The sequence below is a fragment of the Lynx canadensis genome, chromosome A1 (genome assembly GCF_007474595.2).
Source record: "Lynx canadensis isolate LIC74 chromosome A1, mLynCan4.pri.v2, whole genome shotgun sequence".
In the NCBI taxonomy this organism is placed as follows: Eukaryota; Metazoa; Chordata; class Mammalia; order Carnivora; family Felidae; genus Lynx; species Lynx canadensis.
The window spans coordinates 144,556,010-144,572,728 of record NC_044303.2 but is presented as its reverse complement, the minus strand read 5'-3'; the positions used below and the strand labels follow the sequence as shown (position 1 = coordinate 144,572,728).

Below are 16,719 nucleotides of genomic sequence, written 5' to 3'. Positions count from 1 at the left end.
CTCTCTTTCGTTGCAGTCCAGCCTCTCTCTATCCATCCAATATAGTAGGTTTCAATAACCTGCTATGTGTAGTAGGCTGAATAATGGCCCCCAAAAAGGTTCACATTCTTGTCTCTGGAATCTATGAATATGTTACCTTACATGGCAAAAGGAACTTTGCATATGTGATTAAACTAAGGATCTTCAGATGGGATTATCTGAGTGGGCCCAATATAGTCACAAAGGTTCTTAGAAGGGTAAGGCAAGAAGGTCAAGGGGAGAGAAGGAAGCAGGGGGAGAAAAAGATGTGACAACAGCAGCCAAGTTGAAAGAGAAATTGAGATTGGAGGTTGGAGTTAAGGGGCCACCAGCCAAAAATGTAGCCAGACTCTAGAAACTGGAAAAGGCAAGCTCAATTTGCATATCTGACCTCCAAAATTCTAAAATAAAAAATTTCTGTTGTTTTAAGTCACTAAGTTTGTGGTAATTTGTTACAAGCAGCAAAAAGAAACTAATTAAACTGTGAAAATTAGATCATCTACTTTGAAAACCTATTGCATGATATCTATAGAAGCTGAACATATATGTATGTCTGTATGTATGTTTCCTAGGTATGTACCCAACAAAAATGTATATATCATGTTCACCAAAGACATTGACTTTAATGTTCCTAGCAGCATGATTTATAAAGTCTCAAACCTGAGAATTACCAAATGTCTATCAGTAGCAAAATGAATAAATTTAGGTAGATTTACACAGTGGAACACTATACAGCAAAAAGAATGAACAAACTATGACCATGGACAGTTAGCATCTTCAACACAATGTCCAGTGAAAGAAAGTCAGACAGCAGAGTACATTCTGTATGATTCAATTGCTGTAAAGTTCAAATATAAGCAAAAATAATCTATGCTGAGTGAAGGCAGTACCCTGCCCCCTCCAAAGAGAGAATATAAGGGAGCCTTCTGGGAAGCTGGTAATGTTCTGTCTCTTGATCTTAAAGATGCTTCATTTTGTGCGAAATCATTGAACTTGTGTAATGTGCACCTTTTAGTATGTACTATACTTTAATAAAAACTTTTTTTTTTTTTTTAAATAGAGGATAGGAGATCTGTGCCTTCATCCAAATTTGCCACCTTGGGACCCTCCAATCTCCCATCAAAATCGGGTGGGGTACAGGGCAACCCAGATCCAGGATTCCAACTCTCCAGAGCCCAACTCTGGGTTAAGATGTCCTGTGAACTTGCTTTATATATTATTACTAAAGGGCCCATTTCAACGGGTTATTTTTCTAAATAAAAGAAGGCTGTCCAGAGATAAGTTTACTTTCCCCCTTTGAGGGCTCAAAACTAAACTAGTTTTGATTGACATTAACTCAGCAACAAAAAATGGTCATAGTTTTTTTCTCCACCAGACGATCCCTGATAAATGAAGAGTTAAAACCGCTGCAGCAGAGTTTGGCATATAAAATACACATTTTGTTAAATTTTATTGAAGTGTTATATTACTGTTTTAATAATAGCGTAATAAAGTTATAAACTCATAAAAACAAAACACGAACGGTTGCTCCCACCAATACCCCAACCTGAAGTGAGACCGGGGCTTTACCCAAAGCGGGTACAGGGACGGGAAGGGGGAAGAAGGAGCCGCGGGAGACAGACACACGGACCAGCCCGGTGGATAATGAATTGGAGGGAGAGATGCAGGTATGACAGGGGAAATCAGAGGCCGGTAGGGGTGGCGATCTCCTCGCAGTGGGGAAGACCCTGCCGCCCCTACTCTGGGCCAAGTCGTCCCCGCCACAGCGCGGTGGCTGCGTTGAGGTGGGTGTAAGTGGTGGGGCTACTCGTGGGGACAAAGGGCGGAGCTTCAGAGACAGACTTTGGCCCTGGGGTCCGTGCAGAGTTTAGCCCCGCCGCCCCCACCTGCCGTGCAGCGAGGAGCCAGCGCGTCACTCCCAGCGGAAACGCCGCACCGCCCGGGCGTCTGGCGAGGTGCGCGCCTCCCGGCCCCCGCTCCGACGCTTCGCGGCTTCTGGCCCGCCGCCTTCCTCGCTCGGCAGAACAGGGGCGGGGACAGGGTAGCACCTACCGGAATCCGCGACTCCAGCCGCCGAGGAGCTTTCGAAGCCAAGCCAGCCCAGACGGCACCCTGGAGCCTCCCGCGCTGAGGGTCCGCGCCGAGCCGAGGGTGGGAGGCGCCGACGCCGACTTGACAGCGCGTCCCAGGTTAGCTTCAGACGCGGTCTCTGCAGGCTACACTTGGAGAAACTTTGGATCGCCGTATTGGCTGCCGGGAGGAGGGCATCGAGGGAGCTACCCGAGGGCCGCGGCCTCCGTGAGCCCTGGCCGGTACGCCCAGGCCCTGGGAGCCCGCAGCTCCCGCGCAACCTGACATTGCGATGCCCTGAGCGAGGACCGAGACCCGGAGCCGACGGAGGGCTGCTGGAGGGCAGGGGCCTGTCCAGACTCCACTCAAGCCCACTCTCACGCCTCCCGCAAACCCTGCCTGTTTTCAGCTCGGGCTTTGCAGCGGCTCGGTTTTGAACCCCGGCAACATACAGGTTTCGCCTCCTTCTCGGCCTTGCAGCGCCGGAGGGTGGATAGGGGCAGCCAGCGGCTGCAGAATGTCGGGGAGCATCCGGGCAGGGGCTCGCGGGCGCGTGTTGGCGCCGCAGCGGGAACGGCGCGCGCGAGGCCGCAGGAGCGCGCGGTTCTGGGGGTCCGACTGGCACGCGTCTCCGCAGGTGCCTCGGGCGGCCGGGAGGCGGGAGGTACTGGCTGGGCGCAGGAGGCGGGCTGGGGGCTGCGGAGCCGTTTACAGCCACTGGCTTGACAAATGGGAGCCACACGGGGGCGGGCAGTCCAGTCCCGGCGCCTCTCGGGCGCTCACAGCCTTGGCACCTGGACCCCGCACCCCTTTACGGGAGGTCCGGGATCCAGAGGTCCGCCTGCCCCAGGATGGGGGCAATGGCTGCTCCCCTCCCGCGCGCCATTTCCCAAGGGAGGGCCGTGTCCTCCGGACTGGCGCTGCGGGGACCGCTCCGCAGCCGCTCTGGGCAGAGCCCCTTCACGTGGATGGCGATCACCTCAGCTCGCCAGCTACCTGTCTTGTCTCAGAGACGAGGCGACACAACGCACACCCCGCCCCCACCGGTGCCCCGGCGCTGTCGCCCCAGTCACCTTCCTTTGCCCTTCTCTGACAGCACCAAGGGCTTGCTCGCTCTCGCTCTCAGGAAAAACTGAGGGAACAAGCTTGGTTCCCGGAGCCAGCGGGGACTGTGGAGACACAGCTAGAATCCTCAACAGCTTGGAAATCCTATCACCTTGGTTCCCTGAAACTTGCAGGTATAGGTTTGTGTGTCTGTGTGTGTCTCTGGGAGTGGGGTCTACGGAGACAAGTGGGGGTGTAGCTGCCCCGGGGACCCAGCCCCGAGGCCTAGGGGACATACAAGTAACTAGAAGACACCCGTCCTTTTTGGCTTTGGGTGGGAAACAAAGCAAACCTTACCAGCTACTCCTTCCCTTGGGCAGTTTCGAAATATTTCCTACAAGCCGGTGCCAGAGAAGAACACTTTTCCTGGCAAGTCATTACATTTCCTGGGACAGTCTTAGATGCATCTTTTGTTCTGGCTCTGCCCCTTTCCTTGCATGGCAAGAGGACACACGTTTTGCTTGCGGCAGGCAGACTTGGTTCAGTCTAAGGGCCACTAGCCCCCACATCCCGGCCTTGGGCTGCCCACTACTCCTCTGGATTTTTCAGACCTGTCTGGGAAGGGCAGAACAGCAGACCTACAGCGCCTGGCCCATTCAAACTCAGGGCTGTACTCTTCTCTAGACCCCTGGGCTCCTTCATCCGTCTCTAGGCTATGGCAGTCATCTTTGCCCTTTGCCTCCTCCAGGAGACCGATGATGGAGACAGCCTGGTAGGAGCCTGAGGGGGGCGGGCGGGCTGACAAGTAGGAAGTGGGACTGGATGAGGAAGGAAGAGTTTGTCACATATTTTCTCCAAGTGTACATAGGAAGCACCCCCTATTGAATATGTGGGAGTGGAGCCAGAAATCTTATTTTTAATAAGTTCTCCAAGTGATTATGCCCATGGAAGGTGGAAACCCCATTGGTGTAGGTACTTTGGCCTCCCACTGTCAGACCCCTTAGCCCAGGATATACATTTAGTGATGCATGTGTAGAAACTGGTATTTTTTTTTTATTCCTAAATCACAAATGATCTTTTTTAAATTCTTATGATCATCTTCTGTAGATATTATCTCAATTTTAGGATGAGGAAACTGAACCTCAGAGGATCAGCTTCCAAAGGGTTGATAACTTGGGAAGAGACAGAGCCCCAGGCTCAAGCCCCAGTCTTGTGAGCACGCTCTGATCCCCTTGCGGGCAGCACAAAGACATGACAACCTGGAGCAAGGGTGAAGGGCTGAAAATCCAACTTGAAGCCCTTGTTAATTTCCAGCCCCCTTGCCCTTTATGGGCGGGAACACCAATCCTATTTGGAGGTAGAGTAAGAGTCTCAAAGGAAAAGAACAGCTCTCTTTGAATGCAAGGAAAATGGGGGTGGCTTGGAGGAAAAGAGCCATAAGGAAGGCCAAGCCTATCATCTGCAAGATGGCTTTTTAAATACCTCAGCCCATGTGGTACTGCCATGGTTGGTACCACCCAAATCAGGTACTCAGAACAACTCTACTCTATGGGAAGCTGGTATCCAAGAAGCAAGGAAAAAAGGAAGCAAGAGAAAGGACACAGGAAGATCTAATTAAGTCCTGGTAAGCAGGGGAGTAAGAGGAGTGACTGGGAGGTGTCCCACCCTGCCTTCCTTGGCTTCCTCATCTGTATGGAACAGGGTGATAGGGTGCTAGGCCAGGTGAATGCTATGGCCCTTTCAACCCCAGCGCCCTTGCAGGCCAAGCTTCGGCCTGCACACGCAGGATGGCGGTGCCTGGGATCCACTCCAGACACTTTTACAGGCTCCTAATCACTGAAATATAATTAACTGAACAAACACTGTAGGGATGTCTTAAGAAGGAATTAAAAACCTAGACTCCAAATGGGAGAGACGCGTGGAACAAATTATTGGTATTTATGTAACTCTGAATAGCTTTGATTTCCTTCAGGAGGAGCTGACAGCTGGCTGACAAAAAATTCATCCAGGGAGAGAAAAGACATAAGTGAAGTCTGAAATTTTGAATAACGTTTTCAGGTAACTTTCTATTTCCATTTGGAGTGGGTGTCTGAGGGGCGAATGCAGTTATTTGAATTGCTTCATTTATCAACAGGTATTTTTAATAGGGCTCATAATTCTAAGACCCAGTGCTTTTTTACTTCTTTTTCCTGGCTTCTAGTCTCCTGCTAGCAGGGCTGAGTGAGATCTGGGGATTCCACTGTTCAGCCCATAGACTCTCACTTTACCCCTATTTTCAGCTTTTCTGATGGATCTGTTCAGAGAAGAAATCTTGCCTAGAACAGTGGTTCTCTACTTTGGGTGGGAAAAAGTTCCCCAGGGGTCTAGATGTTCTGTCCACAGACTTTAAACCACCCTCATTTTCCGCCCTGTGCCTCATTGCCACTTTCTGTGGCACTTGGGGCCTCTCGGCCCTAAACTTCATGGGTCCTGTGGGCAATGTGGGGGCCACCTCCTAGCGGCTCTATGTGGCAGCCTCTGGGATGCTGAGGCAGTTTAGTACACCACCATCCCCACTCTCTTTCCAAAGCTTGTTTGAAATTAATTGCTCCTCTCATGATATATCTGTCCTCCAAGTTTTCTTTGTTCTTCAGAATACGCATCTGCTTAAATTTTTTAAATAACTAAGTTGTAATTTCAGCAGGGTCTTGGGAGTAGAGAGAGGCACTAAAAGAGCATAGTAAGTATGCCATGATGAATCCTAAGAGATGTTACAGACATTCTAATTTTAAAATAAAAAGCAATCTGTCCAGCTGTTTGTTGATTAATCTTAAATATGCTGAAATTATTCTATTTGGAAATTATAAGGAAAGTACATTTAAGGCTCTTTTTTTCCATATTCACTTAATAGATTCCATTTATGGTTACAAAACATTATTCATAGATCTTTAAAAAACTACATTTTAAATATTTTATCTGTTATTTAAGTAGCCTGTGAATTAGAGACATGATAAAAATAAAAGAAGTCTAATTCTGAGATAAAATTTGTAAAAAGAAGAATACAGTGAGTATTAAGGCACGATAGGAAAGTCTTTTTCTAGATGTCTGATTTCATCACCTTGCTCCACCCCCTACGGGGAATGAACGGTAGATCCTTAGACCCTTGTCATCCCACAGATGAGGAACCCAAGACAGAGACTGAGAGATTGAACTGTGGCATACAGCTAGCACATGGGGGAATCAGGATGGAAATCTGGGTTTGTCTGACTCCTCAACTTTCTCCAGTTGAACTGTTATCTATTTGGACGGTATAACTGCATTTGTGGATTATTTATATGCTACATTATAACAAAGGGTCTGACTGAATGTTAATACAGTATCAGCGCTCAATGAGGATGTTTCACAGGAGGAGACAGGAAGCAAGAACATTTCTGAAGTAGGATAATCGTAGGCTTGAGAAGGATCTTCATCACAGGTAGGGCTTAGTTCTATGAAGAGTAGATAAATTGAACTTTAATATCAGCATTTTTGATGTGCAGGTGAATGAGCCATGTTAAAAGAACTAAGAGAGAGTAAAAGCATAAAGACAAAGGGATTATTCCAGTAAGGTACTGATTATGAGACACTAGGAAACCAAACGTGTATCTATGGACAATAAAGTATCTGACAGCTTTTTTCTCTGTGCAACTTAATTTTAAACAATTTTAGAATTATTCCACTTAAATGTGAACAGTTTAAAAAGTGAGCAACCCAAGGGGCTTTAGAAGTCTTTAAAATGAACAAAGAGTAAGCCCTTGTTGTTGCTGTTTTTTTTCTAGACAGTTCTCCAGTACTCAGGAGAGTACTGGAGAGGGAGTATGCCTACATCCACAAGACAGATTCACTAGCTGCCACTAGCTAGTGGTGCCACTGCCCAGCTTCTTCAGAGAGCCCTGGAGCCCACAGCACCCTCCCTTCCCACAGGACCACAGTGGGACAGTGGCCTCAAGCAGCCCAGCTGGAAGTACATGGCCAGCTCCCCTTCTTTTCTCAGAACCTTCTGATACCAACCTTGGTGAGAGAAATGATGACAGAAAGTGGTGAGGCTTAGTGTTGTGGAGAAAGCCTTTAACATGAGGGTGGGTGAAAAGATTTTAAAGTCTTTCCAAAGGATTCTTGTAAGAGTGTTTATTTAAAAACAAAACAAAACAAAACAAGGTTGGTCCCAAAAGTAGAAACTGTATGAGAGTATAGTATTGAAATCTGGTGTCTGGCAACTTGTTTTCATTTGAATATGTTCCTCAAATGTCACTTTTGGTCAAAGGTGTTTTTACATGACTAATACTGTATCTCTTCTAGAATTGCAGCTTCTAAATGGTTTCTATATTTGATATTATGTTGCAGCTAATTTCTCTACATCTCTGCTTTATTAAACCCATTTGTATGTGAAAAATGCTGAAATATTTCTTTTGTGAACCCTTTTCAAATGCTTTGCCTTCAGAATAGACCTCATTTGGGACCCAAGCTGTCAACCAATCCTAAATTCCTAAGGTCCCAAATTGCAGGTATGCCCGGCTTTGGAATAGCTTTTATAGAATGTCGCATAGGCAGACAAAAATTGCAGCATTTACTTTCATTATATTTATGTATGTATATATTGAATGTTGTTCTTTGCTTATCAACATCATGAGTGATACTAAAGCAGAATGAATAAGTATATTCTTTTGAATACTGCCTTTCAGGAGCTCACAAGTTGAAACTCCTAGGCGTAAGAAAGTCTAGGCATAAATACTATTGATAATACCACAAAACTGAATTACGTTGTAAGAAATTATGATCTAAGATGGCTCTTCTAAATTTTAATTATGAGGGGCGCCTGGGTGGCTCAGTTAAGCATCCGACTCTTCATTTTGGCTCAGGTCATGATCTCACAGTTCATGAGAATGAGTCCTGTATCAGGCTCTGTGCTGACAGTGCAGAGCCTGCTTGGGATTCTCTCTCTCCCTCTCTTTGCCCCTCCCCTGCTCACTTGCTCTCTTTCAAAATAAATAAATAAATTTTTTAAAAAATAATTTTTAATATTTATTTTTGAGAGACCGAGAACAAGTGGGTGAGGGGCAGAGAGAGAGAGAGAGATACAGAATCCGAAGCAGGTTCCAGGCTCTGAGCTCTCAGCACAAAGTCTGACGCAGGGCTCAAACCCATTAACCATGAGATCACGACCTGAGCCAAAGTCAGGCGCTTAGCCAACTGAGCCACCCAGGCATCCCTAAAAAAATAAATTTTAATTATGGAACATATCTTATGTAAGTGCTATTATGCTCTTGTCTGTATACATGATATATTTTACAAAAAAATAACAACAACCCAACAGATTAGTACTATCATACAGAAGAGTATGTGAAATATGTTCTTTTAAAGAATAATAATAAAATAAATAACAAACCACCCAGATTAGAAACAGAACATTAACCAAACCTTAAAATGAAAGCAATGTGTGTCCCTTCCTAATTGCATTGCTCTCCCTCCCCCCACCAAAAAGTAACTTTCCCTTGACTCCTGTGTTAATCGTTACTTTTTTTTTTAAGTTTTCCACTTGTATATATATGATCCTTAAGTAAATTGTTAAACTAGGTAGCAAGCACAAAATTAGTTGAACAAAGAAAGGCATATAGCACCGATATATGACTAAAGCTCTCAGGAAAAGGTAAGTTTAACAATCTCTGGGTCAGAGTTTGGCCCAGCGTTTATAAGAGCCCCTTCGGAGCAAGCCTGGGAAACAAGGGGCTCACCATTATAGGGCTTCTCGCAGGGCTTCGGTATAGTCCAGGTTCTGGATATCCAAGGGGAATGAATGTTTAGTCCTTCTCCTCCTAGGCTCACCATGACTTATCCCCAGGTCTCGAAGCAGGTCAAAGCAGAACAATTGAGCAGAGCTAAAAATAGTGGCACCGGATGCCCCAGAAAGCAGAGTATGGAGGAGGGAGGAGAGACGTGGTCAGGATGAAGAAAGTAGAGATAAGAACTGAGGGCAGGCTCACCTGGGCATCTGGTTCTCAGTTAAGAAGATGGTAAAATGATAGTATGGTCTCAGAGATGTGTCTGTGCACATCCATTATCCTGGCCCTTCACCATCTTCCTGGGATTTCTTGTGCTTCTCCTCTAAGATGATCTCCAGCCTCTGGTACCTTGTTTCATCTTTCTTGTTCTACTGTTTCATCTTGGTAGATTATATCCTTCAGTAGATTATTAAGAGTATATCTCCAATCTTGACTGATGGTTTGGCTAGATACAGAATTCTAAGCTGGGAAGCATTTTGCCTTCAGATTTTTAAAGACTTTCGTCCACTGTCTTTTACTATTGTTGATATATCTGAATCCATTGTAATTCTTGATACTTTGGCATGTGACTTATCCACCCCACTCCCCATCTCCTGCCCCCAAGCCTGTGAAATCTTCTTTGCTTTCAGTGTTCTGGAGACTTACAACCATGTGCCATGGCCAGGGTCCATTTTCATCTATTGTGCTATGTTCTAATTGGACACCTTCAATTTGGAAACTCAAGTCACGCATGAAATTTTTCTTGATCTCAGGCATCATTTCCTTTCCTGCTTGCCCCTTCTCCCACCCCGACTATTTTTGTCTTGCCAGAACTTCTAGTAGTTGAATGTTCGATTTCCTAGTGTAGACCCCTAATTTTCTTTTTTTTCCTGTCCTGTTCTTTTTGCTTAACTGCTAGAAATTTTATCAACATTATCATCTAACCCTTCTATTGAGTTTTGCAGTTTGTATGGTGTTTTTATCTTTTGAGAACCCTTTTTATGGTCTCTGAGTATTCTTTTTTTTTTTTTTTAAGTTTATTTATTTTGAGGGGGGTGGGCAGGGATAAAGAGTGAGAGAGAATTCCAAGCAGCCTCCTCACTGTCAGTGCAGAGCCCAGCGTGGGGCTCAATCTCACAAATGGCAAGATCATGACTTGAGCCAAAATCAAGAGCCAGATGCTTAACCAACTCAGCCACCCAGGAGCCCCATTCAGGGGGTCCTGAATATTCTTTTTTCATAGAATCTTATTTTTGTTTCATGGTTACAACATAGTCTTATCTCTGAGGAATGTGAGGTTTTGAAATTTTCATTTTCCTGACTAATACCTGTTTCCTCCGAGTTGCCTTTTTTTCCTATTTGTTCTGGTCTCTATCTTTAAGGTAAGAGGCTTTTTTTTTGTTTTGTTTTGTTTTTTATTATCTGTTCATAATTAAAAGGCTTGATTTAAAAAGCTGATGAGGGGGGCCTGGGTGGCACAGTCGGTCAAGCGTCCGACTTCAGCCAGGTCACGATCTCGCGGTCCATGAGTTCGAGCCCCGCGTCAGGCTCTGGGCTGATGGCTTGGAGCCTGGAGCCTGTTTCAGATTCTGTGTCTTCCTCTCTCTCTGCCCCTCCCCTGTTCATGCTCTGTCTCTCTCTGTCCCAAAAATAAATAAACGTTGAAAAAAAAAATTAAAAAAAAAAAAAAAAGAAAAAGAAAAAAAAGCTGATGAAGGGGCACCTGGATGGGTCAGTTGGTTAAGCTTCTGCTCTTGATTTCAGCTCATGTCATGATCTCATGTTTCGTGAGATCAAGCCCCACATTGGGCTCTGTGATGAAAGCTCAGATCCTGCTTGGGATTCTCTCTCTCTCTCTCTCTCTCTCTCTCTCTCTCTGTGTCCCACCCCTGCCCCCATGCATGCACTCTTTCTCTCTCTCTCAAATAAATAAATATTAGAAAAAATAAAAATAGGGCTGTGTGCTGACAGCTCAGAGCCTGCTTCAGATTCTGTGTCTCCCTGTCTCTCTGCCCCTCCCCCACTCATGCTCTGTCTCTGTCTCAAAAGTAAATTTAAAAAAAAATTAAAAAAATAAAAAGGTGATGAGAAGCCTTGAGCACATGGGTGAGGCTTGTAATCTTTCTTTTCTTTTCTTTTCTTTCTTTCTTTCTTTCTTTCTTTCTTTCTTTCTTACTTTCTTTCTTTCTTTCTTTCTTTTTCTTTTTGAGAGAGAGAAAGTGAGAGAGAGCAAGCAAGGGAGGGGCAGAAAGAGAATCTGCCCAGCTCAGAACCAGACACAGAGCTCTATCTCACAACTGTAAGATCATAGCAGCCTGAGCCTAAATCAAGAGCTGGCTGCTTAACCAACTGAGCCACCCAGGTGCCCCAAGGCTTATAATCTTTAAACCTCACTGTAGGATGATCTGGGTGGCGTGGTAAGGAATCCCTGTGGCTAGTACTCTTAGGTATTTTTTTTTAAGACAGGTCAGATTCTTGAGAGGAGAGTATAATGATATTATACTGAATAATAAGGGTACAGCTACCAGGCTTCTTGGAGTTGCATTGGGGAGAAGGCTGTGAGTCCCTTCACTCAGTGGTCAGTAAGCATCCAATCACTTATTTCCTATTTTCTTGTCCTCAAATATGTTGGAGGTCTTCCAGTCCAGAGGCCCTTTTATTTCACCATTTCTGGAGAATAAAGCTCTGGACATCTCAGATGAGACGGGTAGTATCCTATCTCCTAGTGGCTTGGAGTGAAGGAATGACCTGAGGCAGTGCTTCTCAAATTTTAATGAACATCTAAATCACCCGAGGATCTAGTTAAAATGTAGGCTCTGGTTCAGTAGGTCTGGGATGGAGCCTAAGATTAAGCTTCAGGGAATGGTGTGCTGCTGGTCCAAGGTAGGGTCCCATTGTGAATAGCAAGGACTTAGGGATCTAACTGCTTCTCCGACAACTTTTCACCTAGTCCTCATTATTTTAGCCATTCAGTCCACCACCCACCCAGTTCTACAGCTTCCTGCTTACTGCCTCTCTAGAGGATTCCGAAGTGGCTGTGGGTTTAGTTATCAGCTTTATCACGAATGACCTGAGGCACAGCCTTTTCAGGTTGGCTAGTTTGGTCACCACTGGTCCACCTGCTTTCTGGCTTCCAAATGTTGCTGTTGTCTTCTCTCCTTTTCGTGCTATCCTTGTGAATTTATGTCTTTTTAACAATTCTTCAGGCACCTGACTGGCTCAGGCAGTGGAATGTGTAACTCTTAATCTCAGGGTTGTGAGTTCAGTTCCCATGTTGGGTGTAGAGATTATTTAAAAATAAAATCTTTTTTAAAAATTAAAAAAAAATTCTTTAGTTTCAGGGGATTGTTCAGGAAGGAGCAAAAGTAGAGGTGTGTGTTCTGCCACATTCACCCTAACTATTACCATCTGCTAAAATATTTTTCTAAAGTTTGGCTACATCAGCATAAATAGAGCCTGATTTATGATAAATAACTGCTATTTTAAACCTCTAGGTTTTTGCACAAGGAACATTCTCTACTTCTCTCTTCCTACTTTGTCTGCCTACCAAACTCTTAGCAGTCCAAACCCAGCTCAGTTGGGTGGCCTCTGTGAGCCCCTCAGTCCCCAAGCCACCAAAGTCTGTATATTCTCCTGACTTTAACTCATAACCAGCTGCTTATATGGTGTCTCTTCCAAACAACTGAGTAAGCTCTTTAGGGCTAGGGCATGTACCTTTGTAGCTCCGTGCCCAAGATATAATAGGAGCTTACAACTGTTAGATTAAGTTCTGTGTGCATGCCTTCTTTCCCCCTTCATTTTCTTTCTGTTCTCTTCACCTCTTTTTCTGTTAAGAGGTCATTATACTTATTATCCATTCTATTATCCAATAAAAACTCATGTCCCGTATTGTTAATTTAAAAGTAAATGAGTAAAATAGGGGCGCCTGGGTGGCTCAGGTTAAGCGTCCAACTTCAGCTCAGGTCATGATCTCATGGTTTGTGGGTTCAAGCCCCACACCAGGCTCTCTGCTGTCAGCACAGAGCCTGCTGTGGATTCTCTGTCCCCCTCTCACTGTCCCTCCCCTGCTTGCACACGTGCATGCTCTCTCTCTCAGAAATAAACATTAAACAAAAGTAAACGAGTAGAATAAATAATAGTTCTCAATTTCTAATACCTACTTCATTAAATAAAAGAGATTTAAATATTATATAAACTTGGGGCACCTGAGTGGCTCAGTTGGTTGGGCATCCAATTTTAGCTCAAGTCATGATCTCATGGTTCGTGAGTTTGAGCTTTGCGTAGGGTCAGCTGGAGCCCAGCTTCAAGGGTGGGTGCTGACAGTGCGGAGCTTGTGTGGGATTCTTTCGCTCTCCCTCTGACTGTGCCCCTCGATCATTGTGCCCTCTCTCTCTGTCAAAAATACAAGTAAGTAAATAAATAAGTTTTAAATAAATAAATATAATATAAACTCCATTTGATTTTTCTCCCCAGCTCTAAGCACTATTCAAAAACAAACATTTCCTCAGTTCTAGGTGAAGACCTAATACACAATCTTTTCTTTCTTTCTTTTTTCCTTCCTTCCTTCCTTCCTTCCTTCCTTCCTTCCTTCCTTCCTTTCTTTCTTTCTCTTTCAGTAAGCTATACGCCCAGTGTGGGGCTTGAACTCACATCCCCGAGATCAAGAGTTGCATGCTCTACTGACTGAGCCAGCCAGGAGCCCCTAAAGACATAATTCTTATCAACTGATGGAATTATCTGTTGAAGGAGTTTGAATCTAAATTATTTAAATAAAAGTAATTTTTAGTTTTAAAGATAAAAAATAAAATGCTTATAAAGACTACATGACCTCACTCACATTTCTAGCCTAGAACTTTTTCAGAGCAAATGTACTGTTGTCAAAATGTAACCCAACAGGGGCTCCTGGGTGGCTCAGTGGGTTGGTTAAGTGTCCAACTCTTGATTTTGGCTCAGGTCATGATCTCATGATTCGGGAGATTGAGCCACCCACCCAGGAGCCCTGCCTCAGGCTCTGCCCTGACAGCAGGGAGCCTGCTGAGCTTCTCTCTTCCCCTGCTCATGTGCACTCTCTCTCCCTCTCAAAAGGAAAAAAAAAAAAAAAGTAAACCAACTGAATGTGGCTGGCTTCATAATCTAGTGTTTGATTTAAATAATGAAATCAAGGAAAATGCATAATCACATGCCCACCATTCCCATCTCAGTGTGAGTTCCAGACATTATGTCAGTTACTTAATGTCTTGTAGTTCAAATGATTTTTCATCCTTTAAAAGAAACATAGAAATGCCCTCAAATTGAAAATCTAAGTAATAGTTGCATTATTTAATTAAGAGCACATTTAAGTAATTTAACCCTGAGAAGTTTTTACATTAATCTGCCATAAATATGCCATATTTTAATTGATTCAGTTGCAATTACGCACACTTTTGGAATTTTTGCTTCAATTTACATTTTAGTATTGTTTTTAAAATATTTTTCACAAGTGGAAAATAAGTGCATTATTGTTTAATTATTGTGGAATTTAGGGAAGTACTCCATTGGTACTAGATCAAGATTTTGAAAGTAAATTTTAGTTTATAATTACCTAAAGGCTGTTACTATTCCAAAATTTATTTTATTTTGCAGTTCACTTTTTTGTTCTATATTAATAACATAATCTCATTTATGTACTGTTGCTCTATACATATATATTTCAGAAATTATCAATAACAACATGAATATAAATTGGGATTCCGGCTAATCTTTTGTTCTTCATGTTCTTTGATAACCAGGTTTTGATTCTGACTTTTGAAGATGGATGAAGGTATAGAAATTTCAAGTGATGGAAATTCCCTGATCAAAGCAGTCCATCAGAGCCGGCTTCGCCTCACAAGACTCTTGCTAGAAGGTGGTGCATACATTAATGAGAGCAATGACCGTGGGGAAACACCTTTAATGATCGCTTGTAAGACCAAACATGTTGATCACCAGAGTGTCAGTAAAGCCAAAATGGTTAAATACCTGTTAGAAAACAATGCTGACCCCAACATACAGGACAAATCTGGGAAAACTGCTTTGATGCATGCTTGCTTAGAAAAAGCTGGTCCTGAAGTTGTTTCCCTGCTCCTAAACAGTGGGGCTGATCTCAGCTTGCAAGATCATTCTAGTTACTCAGCCCTTGTTTATGCTATAAATTCAGAGGATAGAGAGACCCTGAAAGTTCTACTTAGTGCTTGCAAGGCAAAAGGGAAAGAGGTCATTATTATAACGACAGCAAAATCACCCTCCGGTAGGCACACTACCAAACAGTACTTAAATATGCCTCCTGTAGATATGGATGGGTGTCATTCCCCAGCCTCCTGTGCCACTCCTTCAGAAATAGACATAAAAACAGCTTCGTTGCCACTTACACATTCTTCTGAAACTGAAATGACACTTTTTGGCTTTAAAGGTCTGGAGCCCTCAGGAAATAGTGATGACACACAGGACCCAGGCTCCCCCGTGAGGAAGCCTTCTATGGCCTCTAATGGGCCCAAGCTACCCCAGGCTCCAACCTGGATCAAGAGTCCTCCCTTATTCATGCACCAAAACAGAGTGGCCTCCTTGCAAGAGGAGCTCCAGGATATTACTCCAGAGGAAGAATTGTCCTACAAAACCAATGGGCTGGCACTTTCCAAGCGATTCATCACTAGGCACCAAAGTATTGATGTAAAAGACACTGCACATTTGCTGAGAGCCTTAGATCAGGCCAGCTCAAGAAAGATGTCATATGATGAAATAAATTATCAATCATTTTTTTCAGAAGGAAATCAGCAATGCATTGAAATCCCTGCTGAGCCAGATCCAGACTCTAACCAGACGATATTTGCTTCCACCTTAAGAAGTATAGTCCAAAAAAGAAACTCAGGGGCAAATCACTACAGCTCTGATTCCCAGCTCTCGGCTGGTCTTACCCCTGCAACTTTAGAAGATGGCAAAGCACTTATAGGAAAGAAAAAGATCCTCTCACCGTCTCCTTCCCTGTTGTCAGGGCCCAAAGAATTGTTGGAGAATATCTCACCAGGTCCCTTGAGCAGGAGAAATCATGCAATTTTAGAAAGGCGTGGTTCAGGAGCTTTCCCTTTAGATCACGGTATCACGCAAGCCAGACCAGGATTTCTGCCACCCTTAAATGTGAATCCGCATCCCCCCATCTCTGATATCAATGTCAATAATAAGATTTCCAGCCTCCTTTCTTGTGGTCACAAAGTGCTAATGCCAACAGTTCCTATGTTCCCCAAAGAATTCAAAAGTAAAAAAATGTTGTTAAGGAGACAATCATTGCAAACAGAACAAATTAAGCAATTAGTAAATTTTTAAGAGATGACTAGAAAGCACATTTTGTCCAAATGTCTACATCAGAGAAATATAGAACCAGAAAATAAATCTCAAATGTTCATCTTTTAAAATCTTATAATTGGTTAGTCAATAATTGTTAGAGGTATCAAAATATACTGTGTATCATATTAGGTACCGTGGACACACAAATAATACATAGTTTCTGCTAAGGAAATTCTCTCAAACAAAATTAAAGCGATACTTCTCAAAACCTCTAATATTTAACAATCTTCATATGGTCCAAGTTTTTAATTTAAGCAAAAATCAGCAAAAAAAAAAAAAAAAAAAAAAAGTCACATGTGGTGGAGATGACTTTAAAATTTTTTTCAGATTTTTCAGATATTTTATTAGGAAACACTGCATTCAAATCAATAAATATTTTTTAACATTAAAAGTCAACAAATAAGATTGTAATTTTCCATGATGCCAAAAGCATAAAAAAAAAGGGACAGCTATT

At 43.5% G+C, this 16,719-nt stretch overlaps 1 protein-coding gene across 2 annotated transcripts; it reads left to right on the top strand.

The window, feature by feature from the left end:
* Nucleotides 1-2,098: 2,098 nt before the first annotated feature.
* Nucleotides 2,099-16,559, top strand: ANKRD34B (ankyrin repeat domain 34B). 2 transcript variants are annotated; one of them, XM_030323758.1, is made up of 5 exons: nt 2,099-2,207; nt 3,185-3,326; nt 5,105-5,190; nt 6,930-7,165; nt 14,678-16,559. In XM_030323758.1, the coding sequence occupies exon 5, from the start codon at nt 14,700-14,702 to the stop codon at nt 16,242-16,244; it is 1,545 nt and encodes a 514-aa protein (XP_030179618.1). In that variant the 5' UTR covers nt 2,099-2,207; nt 3,185-3,326; nt 5,105-5,190; nt 6,930-7,165; nt 14,678-14,699; the 3' UTR covers nt 16,245-16,559. The 2 variants fall into 2 exon arrangements, with proteins under 2 accessions (XP_030179618.1, XP_030179628.1); XM_030323768.1 differs by lacking the exon at nt 6,930-7,165.
* Nucleotides 16,560-16,719: the final 160 nt, after the last annotated feature.

Coding starts and splice junctions, on each gene's coding strand:
- ANKRD34B (XM_030323768.1), top strand. CDS start 14,700: ATGGATGAAGGTATAGAAATTTCAAGTGATGGAAATTCCCTGATCAAA.